Below are 11430 nucleotides of genomic sequence, written 5' to 3' on the forward strand. Positions count from 1 at the left end.
CTGTAGGGACGTCACATCCTCTTCAGGTTTAACCCTGTGTTAACCTGTTACTCCAACATCCCCTGCTTGACTTATTAAAACTTGCCAAGGGGATATGAGTGGGTGGATTCAGGAGTTGTCAATGGATCCTCATGGAAGAGGGTAGTCCTGGCTGTCTTGAAATATGTGGTGGCTTTATCACTCCTGAAAATTTCCAACATGAGCCTATTGGTTTATGATGAGTACTACTAAATGATGACTAATACCGGTTGTTTGGGAAGTGTAGATGATGGAGAGGATTGTGGCAGGACATTTGCAAACATAGATTCTATGACATTAGAGCATTTGCAATTGTCCTGTCACCAACCAGGGTGGAGTCCATCTTAACAACATCATGTTTTATGTGAAGTTAAGAATCTTCAAAGAAGCTAAGAGTCAGGCACCACCACCATCACTTTTTGTAGTTAGATGTGCCTTTGTGTTCAGATCTGGCCTGAGGATGATAATGTAGCACTTGGGAATGAAGATGCAGCCCAGAAGCCCAGCACTGGAGGCCAACATAGAGAAGACCTGCACGGCTACCATGTACTTCCCCTTGGTGCTCAGGTAGGTGGGCACAAAGGACACCCAAACATTGCAGAAGACCAGCATGCTGAAGGTGATTAGCTTGGCTTCATTGAAGGACCCTGGAAGCTTCCTGGCCAGGAAAGCCACCGTGAAGCAGATGGCAGCCAGGAAGCCCATGTAGCCAAGGACAGTGTAGAACATCGCAACAGATCCTTCATTGCATAGAAGGATGATCTCTCCAGCCTGGGAGTGCATGTCGGAGTCTGGGAAGGGTGGGGAGATTCCCAACCAGATGGTGCAGATGACAACTTGCACACCAGAACAGGAAAGGACAATGGAGTTGGCCAGACTCTTCCCCAGCCATCTCCTCGCCTTGTTCCCTGGCTTTGTGGCCAAGAAGGCCAGCACCACAGTGATGGTTTTTGCCAAAACAGAAGAAACAGCAACTGAGAAGATGATGCTGAAGGCTGTTTGTCGGAGAAGGCAGGTCACTTTCCTTGGCTGGCCGATGAACAGGAAGGAGGACAAAAAGGAAAGCAGGAGGGAGATGAGGAGGATATAGGAGAGGTCTCGATTGTTAGCTTTGACTATGGGCGTTTCCTTGTATTTAATGAAGATTCCTAGCACAACACCAGTGGTCAAGGACAAGAAGAGGGCAATGGAAATCAGGACAATGCCCAGGGGTTCTTCATAAGTGAGAAATGTTATAGTCTTGGGGACACACTTGTCTCTTGCTTGATTTGCATGCTGATCTTCTGGGCATTTGGTGCAATGCTTTGCATCTGAAGAGAAGAAGAAGGACTTCAGTATCACAAAATTTTTACATCCATACCTGTCTGTTTTATGACAGAGGTTGCCATGGTGATGGAGTGTGCGTTTGAGGTGTCAGGAAAATACGGTCTTTAGCAAGGTGTGCTGGGAAGAATAAGGCAGAGAACAAGGAAGAACCCATCTTGGGTAGGCTGGCTGAAGATTGGTTGGGAGAGGTTTCCTCCACTCAAGTGCTGCACTTCTATGGCAAACAAGTCCCTCCTGATCATGTGCTGTGATCTGGACTTCCTCCACGCAGACTGAAGGTGTAAATATGCAAATAAATCATATTTCTTAAAGCTACAGCAGTCTCCCCCGAGTCTTCAATTCTCCAAACGAGCACAAACCCTGGGTGACCCCTGTAACCCCCTGAAATCATGCCTCTCCCTTTCCTCCGGAGTCACCCACCTTCCTGAACGGAGATGGTCTCTTCCGCACAAGGAGCACAATCATAGCAGCAAACAGGCTCTCCTTCTTTGGCCACTCTAGCGTATCCAGGGGGACAGCTTTGGGTGCATCTTGAACAAGGCACAACCTAAAAACAAGAAGAAGGAAACCCTAAGGAGATCAGCATGAATTACAGACATCATCTGAAGGCCCTGACTAAAAATATGCTGAAATAAAAATCATTTTTAGAATACTGAGACCAGGTTAGAAAGCTTTAAAATGGGAGTGAGACTCATCCAAATTTGATAGAACTGTGGAGAACTGACATAAAGTTTCATTTTTAATTGTTGAACACAAATATTCTGGACACAAAGGATTAAACAAACTATGGCCTTTTAAACTGTATTTGAAATTTATTGTTCTTTTTTGTCACTGTGAAAAGGTTGCCACATTCCGGACAAAGTTGTTGAGCTTTATTTCCCCCCTTTCTAAATGTTTTTGGGCTTTTCATTGAATTTTTAATCATTTTTTAAAAAAATTAAAATAAAATCACTCTGCTTGCGATATGTGCAGGTTTTCCGATTCAGCCGAAATATTCCTGGGCGCCATTTCTGCAGCCCATTCCCAGATGTGTCCAAGACAACCCGGAGGAATGGCAGCCATACACAATGAAGTGCATTGGTATGCTTTTATAAGCAGTCGGCATTATTGGGCAGCTGATAAAGCCCACACGGCAGCTAGGGCCACACTGCCAATTTTTTTTTTAATAAAGAATTTATTGGTTTTTTCAAAACAAAAAAACAACACAACACATACACAAACACAGACCAAAACCCAACCCCACAATTAAAACATAATCAAACATATATGAAACGCACCAACAATTCTTCTTCTCGTTTATACCAAAAAAAAAAAAAAAAACTTTTCTAGTTCGAATCTTTACTAGGTGACTTCCCCCGTTTTCTCTCCTTTGGTTCCAATTCTAATTTACTTTAGTAACTTCTTACCTCAAAAATTAAATCATTCAAAAATCAATACTTATCACTCCTTAGCTTGAATCAACTCTATTCCAAATATAACTTCATATTAATTAATAGTATAACTTCAAAACACAACAAATTACTTCTTATTCCAAATCATACATCTTCTTTCACTTAAACTGCTATTAATAACAAGAAAAAATTCAAATATCTCTAAATCATTCACAAATCAATACTCATCACTTCTTAGCTTAAGTCAACTCTATTCCAAATATAACTTCATATTAATTAATAATATATCTTCAAAACGCAGCAAATTACTTCTTATTCCAAATCATACATCTTCTTTCACTTAAACTGCTGTTAATAACAAAAAATTCAAATATCTCTTCTCTAGTTCATAAACTTAAAATCTTAACACACCGACTTCAGGGTACCATAATAAATCCTAATTTTAATTTAATTTATTATATTTCACCCTATCCCTTTTCTGACCATTTTCCTGTGCCTTCTCTGGATCTCCCCACAAACATTCCTCCATCTTACGCCAAAACCCTTTTTCAAAGTGTCCTCTTTCCTTGTAAGGCCACAGTTCCAGACAGAGTCTATGACAGTCCTTGCAGGGAGCATCAGGGTACACAAATCTTCACCTTGCAGCACCTCCGCTTCAAAATTCCGTTCGTCTTCTAGTTGTAGATATATGTATTTTTTCCCCATTATTCCTGGACTCTCACTCCAGGAATTGGATATAAACCGTCTTCTAATCCTGGGTCCCTCACCCCAACAGGATTTTTCATCTTCTCGGAGTTGCCAGAGCATTGTACTATGTACTTCAATAATTCCCTTGAGTTCCTTGCCAAGGTTTTGTTCCATTCTAGTGATATTCTGAACAGTCTTTCTTGTGATGTATAAATTGTCATCCTGGGTCAGCAAAGTTAGTTTCTGGTTCAGCAATTCTAAGTTCAAAAGAATAGTCCTTTGTTCGTGAGTTAATCCAGAGTCCAAGGCTAACTTAAAAACGAAACCCAACATGGTAGAAGTGGGTATAAGGTATCAGATTTCAGTGTTTTCCCAACTTAGTCACAGTATTTTTCCATCTCCACCACAGATTTCCGCAGCCATTATCCCTGGAGTCAGGGCGAAAAGATTACATTCTTTCCACTTTAGGAAGAAATATTTCCACCAACTTGAGTCCCTCAAAAGGGATCTTATCAATCTCACTTGTCAAAATTCGAAACATTGTATCCAGGACTGCAACAGCAGCCATCAAAAACAGTTACTTTCACTCCACACAAAGGGAGATAAACAGGCTTCCTTTCCGTAGTAGCTCCCGGAGCGCCAAATACCAATGATTAATCCAAATTAGACGTACTCACGGCCAACGGGCTTCCTCTTTTTTCCTTTTTTGACAGGTAGAACGAACTCGCTCATCGCGAGCGGCGGCCGCCGCTTCGCCGGACCGGTTGGGGCATGCCTCCACAGCACGGCTCCGTGGTCCCTTCACCCCCGCTCCCCCTTTACAGGGGGAACAAGTGAAGGGTTCGGAGCCATAGCGGGCTCGCCGGAGAGCCCAAGCCGCGGGACGCTCTTCCCGCGGCTTATCGGAGCCCCGCTTTGCAGTGGCCAACTGTGCCTCGGCAAGAGCTCAATTGTTATTGAGATTTTGGGAGGGGGAGAAAGACCAGTCTTGAGCTTTTTTTTCCTTTTAGGCTTCCGATAACCATTTACCGGTAATTTTTTTTTGCCTCCCTGCCCCCCCGGGTATGCCCATGCTAAGGTTCAAATTCCCAGGTAGCCATGAAGCTCCATAGAGAAAAGGTGGGATATAAGAGCAATAAATAAACAGATAAATGAATGAATGAATGAATGAATGAATGAATGCAGTGACCTTGCTGAAGTTCCCAGGCCACACAATGGCTTCCGGTTTAATGGAGAATTTTATGTCGGAGGATGTCTGTCCCTCGATCCTCCCAACTTGCTTTCCGCTCTGAGATCTATTGGGAAATACCACCCAGTTCACGATATCAAAGTTGGCAGCCAGCTCCCCATTCTTATCAGAATACATCCCTCCTACGGATGAATTGGAAAGCCAAATTTCTTTCAAGAAAGTGTGAAGCTAGAATGGCAGAGAAAACACCAGCATTTAGGAAACATGATATCAGGGTTGTGTGTGACAACTGCAGGCTTGTGCACAGAATCCATAGCAGATGAGAGTAAACTATGTTTGAACGAAATAATTGCAGGATGTTTCCTGGGCATACGACTGAACAAAGGTTTTCATGAAGTTGGATATTTTGTGGGGCGTAGTCTTGTTTTTCTTAGATAATTGAGTAAGGTTCCAGACATCTTACCAGTTTTGAGAGAATGGTCCTAAATCAAGGACATCGAGGCCTCGTGTCAGCTAAAGATAATGACCTTTTGGTCATTACAACAGGTCCTTTAGCAGGTTATAAATTCACAGGACATATGACTCAAATAAACACATAGAGAGGGAACTGTAGAAAGCTGGCATGCCTTTTAATTGGCTTTAATCTATCCTGTTGTGATTTCAACTTTTTATGTTTTAAATAAGGGTTTTCTTTAGTGATTTTTTCATTTTAATTTTTTTGTAAAGTGCTTTGAGGTTTTTTCCAGGAGTCAAGCAATATATAAATGTTATGAACCAAATATAGCAATTAACTAATTAATTAATTAATTAATTAATTATCTAAGCTTTATGTAAGAGAATGCTCCTTAACAATTTTTCAAAGCTTATTTCGTGCTTTGAAAGATTCCCCCTAACTTTACCAAATTATTTTTTAAAAAAATAATTTTAATCAATTTTCAAAGTATCTTAGAACCACAAAAATAGACGAACAATTAAAGAAAACAACTTATTAACATGTCCTACTAAAGAAAGGGCACAGGAAACCTACCGGTAAACATTTGTAAGAATAACAAGGAGGTAAACTACAAAAAATATACAATCTGATTCCAGAGATGGACAACGTATTTGCAAAAAGGGGGAGAGGACAGACCTGCCATGGCTGCAACCTTTGAAGTTCCAATCGGTCTCCTCCACCCGCCATTAACATCCATTTGGATCTGGATGAATATGCGACATTTAAGGCCTGGGTCACAAACTGGACGCCGTAGTAAGTGCTGTAGCGGTCTTGAGACCAGATTGCCCCCATCTCCTTCTGGGACAAAGTTTCCTGTAGTTCCTTTTCTGTGCATCTTGTCCAACCCTCCACGGACAGCACATTGTTTGAACATGAACAATTGAATGCTTTCTCCCAAAACTGTTTAGATGCAGATGCAGTTGCAGATGAAAGTCGACTATAGTAGCCATGTTCTCTCCTTTTTTGGGTATTCATTACAAAGGACAAAGAACCTTGGGCAGGCTGGAAGTAATCTTTGCCACCAAACAACATCTCATCAATATCCAGAAAATCTGTTGTGATCCAGACTATCCCCTGTGATTTCCTCACTTCAGCAATTCTTTGTAACATCACAATCGGAAAAATTCTGTGCTCAGAGTCCCCATAATAAACAAACACCTTGACTTTTCTCAAGGCAGATATATTAAAATGCAAGGATGAGAGGTTCAGAAGATGAATTTTTTCCAAGAAAGCAACACAAATCTCACTCCGGATCAGCAGAAGGGTGAAGGCTCTTAGGAACCTTTCTCCATTGTCATTGTCTGGAACAAAGAGACCGATCCACGTCCACCCGAAATATAGCAACAAATTGACAATCCCCATGTATTGGGTTTCTTCTTTGGGGACCATCCGGTAGATAAAAGGGAACTGGGTTTTGTCATTCAGATCATGAGCAGAAGAGCCAAAACTGATCTAGTATGGAAAGGATTGGTGTCATGTTTTCAGAAATACACAAAGGCCAAAGGTCCATCTAACCAGATGCTAACCAAATGCTTATAGGATGCCTGCCATGCTTCTGATGGAGTAATCCTGTTCAGAAGAGGACCTGGAGTGTACAGAGAAGGATGTGGCTCCAATGGACATTGAGGTAGAGCAGGGCATCTGGGCCCCTCAGGGGTCAAGGCACTTCAACCTCTTCCTAGAGTCACAATGGACAGAATGAGAGGCAGATGCTAGGGAGCAGTTCTCCCCCCCCCCTTAATAATATGTTTTGGGATAATAATAATAATAATAATAATAATAATAATAATAATAATAATAATTTATTTGTACCCCGCCCATCTGGCCGGGTCTCCCCAGCTACTCTGGGCAGCTTCCAACAAATATAAAAATACATTAAAATATCACAGATTAAAAACTAAACAGGTATTTTCTAAATGTCAGGTAGAAGTCAAGGGAATAAACAACTACCTGACATTCAGAAAATTCCTAAAGGCAGCCCTGTTTAGGGAAGTTTTTAAACTGTGATATTTTAAATGTATTTTAATGTTTGATGGAAGCCGCCCAGAGTGGCTGGGGAGACCCAGCCAGATGGGCGGGGTACAAATAATAAATTATTATTATTATTATTATTATTATTGTTTATTTCTTTGACCCCTGATGGGAGGGTGTTCCACAGGGCAGGCGCCACTACCAAGAAGGCCCTCTGCCTGGTTCCCTGTAGCTTTGCTTCTCGCAGTGAGGGAACTGCCAGAAGGCCCTCGGCGCTGGATCTCAGTGTCCGGGCTGAACGATGGGGGTGGAGATGCTCCTTCAGGTATACAGGACCGAGGCCGTTTAGGGCTTTAAAGGTCAGCACCAACACTTTGAACTGTGCTCGGAAACGTACTGGGAGCCAATGTAGATCTCTCAGGACCGGTGTTATGTGGTCCTGGCAGCCACTCCCCGTCACCCACCTAGCTGCCACATTTTGGATTGATTGTAGTTTCCAGGTCACCTTCAAAGGTAGCCCCACGTAGAGCGCATTGCAGTAGTCCAAGCGGGAGATAACCAGAGCACGCACCACTCTGGCGGGACAGTCTGTGGGCAGGTAGGGTCTCAGCCTGCGTACCAGATGGAGCTGGTACACAGCCGCCCTGGACACAGAATTAACTTGCGCCTCCATGGACAGCTGTGAGTCCAAAATGACTCTCGTGTCCATCTGATACTCATGAAACACTGGGAAAAGAAAGGAAGCTGCTATCGGGGGAAGCAATGAAACTGCCGATTCACCATGCTATTCAATAGAACTGCCGATTTACGATGCCAGAGAGGAAACTAAAAATTTGTAGTTTCTTCTCCCGTTTCACAAAATGTTTAGGGGTATGCGTCTCCTGCTAAGCAGCTATATAGTCTGGCGGAATTCAAGCACCTAAACCTCTGTATTCAGTTAGCTGCCAGACAGCCACTGGTCTTCCTGAGAAACAAGAACTCATTAGGAGCCAGGGGCTACTGTCAACTATATCTTCCTATTGACAGTCTGGGGAGGGAGAAAGGAAGAGGCCGAGGGTTTTCTAAATCGCTTTCCACGTTCTTAAAATGTGATTCCCCGCCCCCTTTGGTCTCTCTTTTTGGGTGCTTTTCTTTTGTGTTCCCTGGAAAATTTGGCCCTTTCAATATTGCTGAAGTACATCTCCCATCCGTCTGCACAAGCATGGCTACAAAAAATGGTTGTCTTTGTAGTTTAGAAACTTCTGGAAGCACGAAGGGGTTCCTCACTGCTGGAGAGATAACAAAGAGGAATGAAACATAATTGATCTCTTCCCTTCCAATTCCTACCTGGGGCATTTTGTAGATGCCCAACATGCTTGAAATAAGGTGGGGGATTTCAGAAGAAGTTGCTTCAAAAACAGCCAACACGTTATTCTGTCTCCCACAGCTGTAGTTTGGAATACTGTCTAGCATGGCATCGGCCGTTGTCCTGACATCATAAGCGGTCTCATATATGCTGTAGCCCAGGGTGACATTGGCTAAATGCTTAAGGTGCTTCATGATCTCCTGGGTTGCAAACAAGATGGACAGGACTGGTGAAGTGTCCATTGCTGGCCAACTGCAAATAAATGAATACATGAATAACCGTTTTAGCTTCCATTCTCCATTAAATGAAAACAACTCCTTGCTCTATAAGAACATCAGAAGAGCCTGTTGGTTTTATATGTAATGGGGCAAACTCTGCAGCTAGGAAGGAGCAGAATCTTGCCCAGATCCACCAACAAAGAAAGCAGTAGCATTTAGGAGAGCTTGGGTTGGGGTGAATTAGATTGAAATGATCATTTAGAGTTTCTTAAATTGGCAGGAATGAGGATGATTACTGGATGAGAAGATATGAAAGAGGGAAATGCCCTTTCTTGGGCTACCCACCTTAATTTCTGAGTCTGGTGGAACTACCTAGTAAGGTTCCTATACTGATTTGAATGTTCCAGAGAGTTTGAAGGGAAGGAGGTGGTTGCCTTACATTCTGATTTTTACACTTTCTTCAATCCCCAAATGCAAGATTAGCACCATGTAATCCAAATAAAAGCACTTGACTGTGTCGACCACAGCAAACTATGGCAAGTTCTTAAAGAAATGGGAGTGCCTGCCCACCTCATCCGTCTCCTGAGAAATCTCTACGTGGGACAAGAAGCTACAATTAGAACTGGATATGGAATAACTGATTGGTTCAGAATTGGGAAAGGAGTACGACAAGGCTGTATATTGTCTCCCTGCTTATTTAACTTATATGCAGAATTCATCATGAGAAAGGCTGGACTGGATGAATCCCAAATCGGAATTAAGATTGCCGGAAGAAATATCACCAACCTCAGATATGCTGATGATACAACCTTGAAGGCAGAATGTGAAGAGGAATTAAAGAACCTTTTAATGAGGGTGAAAGAGGAGAGCGCAAAATATGGTCTGAAGCTCAACATAAAAAAAACTAAGATCATGGCCACTGGTCCCATCACCTCCTGGCAAATAGAAGGGGAAGAAATGGAGGCAGTGAGAGATTTCACTTTCTTGGGTTCCATGGTCACTGCAGATGGTGACAGCAGTCACGAAATTAGAAGACGCCTGCTTCTTGGGAGAAAAGCAATGACAAACCTAGATAGCATCATCTTAAAAAGCAAAGACATCACCTTGCCGACAAAGGTCCGTATAGTTAAAGCTATTTTTTCCCCAGTAGTAATGTATGGAAGTGAGAGCTGGACCATAAAGAAGACTGATCGCTGAAGAATTGATGCTTTTGAATTATGGTGCTGGAGGAGACTCTTGAGAGTCCCATGGACTGCAAGAAGATCAAACCTATCCATTCTTAAAGAAATCAGCCCTGAGTGCTCACTAGAAGGACAGATCCTGAAGTTGAGGCTCCAGTACTTTGGCCACCTCATGAGAAGAGAAGACTCCCTAGAAAAGACCCTGAAGTTGGGAAAGATGGAGGGTACAAGGAGAAGGGGATAACAGAGGACGAGATGGTTGGAAAGTGTTCTCGAAGCGACTAGCATGAGTTTGGCCAAACTGCGGGAGGCATTGGAGGATAGGGGTGCCTGGCGTGCTCTGGTCCAGGGGGTCACGAAGAGTTGGACACGACTGTACGACTGAACAGCAGCAGCAGCAGCAGCAGTAGCAACAACAACAACAACAACAACAACAACAACAACAACAAAATCCAAATACACCCAAGACCAAATAGGACATTTGAGTTGAACAGTTCTGTTCGGAATACAGGAATAGAAGAAGCTCTGCAAAGGCATTTAATTATTGACCAGGAAGAAACACCCTTTTTGCATAAAAATACCTTTAAAAAGCCAATTTTTCCTTTAATGTGTTATCTTTATATGGAACAGTTCAGAAAGAACTTCCCAGGAAGAAGGACATCAGATCATCAACTGTGCTTTATATATTGACTTAAGGAAACTGAAGCCCAAAATAGGGAAAGGATTCAGAATTAAACTGTCTGTTTGCAGGATTTTAGGGGGTCACTGGGTACTTGCATGTTTACTCTCAATCCCCAAATCTTTCCCCAAAGAAAATAGAGTGGCAATGGAGAGAGAAGGTTTAATTAGGAATGGGCAGAAATTAGATGCTGTCTCTGTCAGACAGCAATAAATGTGAATGAAGGCTGGGTAACATCAAGTCACTTACGTCTTAACAGTGTTTATGGGATGTCGGGAAAAGTCGAATGGGTAAGTTCTAGAACATAGTGGTAATATGACCTGACTAATGAGGTGGTCTCCTGGCCTGTAATAATTCAATGGATCAGATTCCATATGTAGGTTCAATGGGCATTTTGCTTTCAGCATCCTACTGGCTCCATGGGACATTAGAAGTGCAAATAGCAGCAACAGCAATATCCTGGCTATGCCTGGAAGAATTATACACTCTTGTGAAAGAAGTAACATTAGTAGCACAGCTGGACTCCTACAGTAGCTTCAGAAGCAAAAGTAGAAAACAGATACAGAAACGAGCCCTGCCAGCCCCAAATCTCTCAGGTCAGGCTTCCTATATTTATGAACCAGTCCTTCCTTCTTACAGGTTTGTGACAATAAGTTATCTCATTCTGCCTGCGATTCTGATGGTTATGTGATTTGTGGACTCAAAGGCCATCGTTGTGGAAATCCCTGGACTACATAAACAAATCATTATTATTTTGATAATTATAAGGTTAAGAAGGTCCACCTCCTCTGCAACTCCCTGGAATCGGTGTGTGACTCAATGGGCAGCTGCAGAGCCAGAGCAAAACATGTTTGTGAGAACTCAAAGATGGGCCTGTCAATCTGGGCCCTTCTAAACTTGTGGAAACATTAACTTCAGTAAAGTCCAGAAAA

The 11430-nt window shown here is 42.6% G+C and overlaps 1 protein-coding gene across 1 annotated transcript; it reads right to left on the reverse strand.

Moving 5' to 3' along the window:
- Positions 1-414: 414 nt before the first annotated feature.
- Positions 415-8543, reverse strand: LOC117042552 (vomeronasal type-2 receptor 26-like). Its single transcript, XM_033142093.1, has 4 exons — positions 8402-8543; positions 4612-4839; positions 1765-1891; positions 415-1328 (listed from the first exon to the last, which is right to left on the reverse strand). The coding sequence occupies exons 1-4, from the start codon at positions 8525-8527 to the stop codon at positions 415-417; spliced, it is 1395 nt and encodes a 464-aa protein (XP_032997984.1). The 5' UTR covers positions 8528-8543.
- Between the last annotated feature and the right edge of the window lie 2887 nt (positions 8544-11430).

Source organism: Lacerta agilis, chromosome 2 (assembly GCF_009819535.1).
Source record: "Lacerta agilis isolate rLacAgi1 chromosome 2, rLacAgi1.pri, whole genome shotgun sequence".
Classification (NCBI taxonomy): domain Eukaryota; kingdom Metazoa; phylum Chordata; class Lepidosauria; order Squamata; family Lacertidae; genus Lacerta; species Lacerta agilis.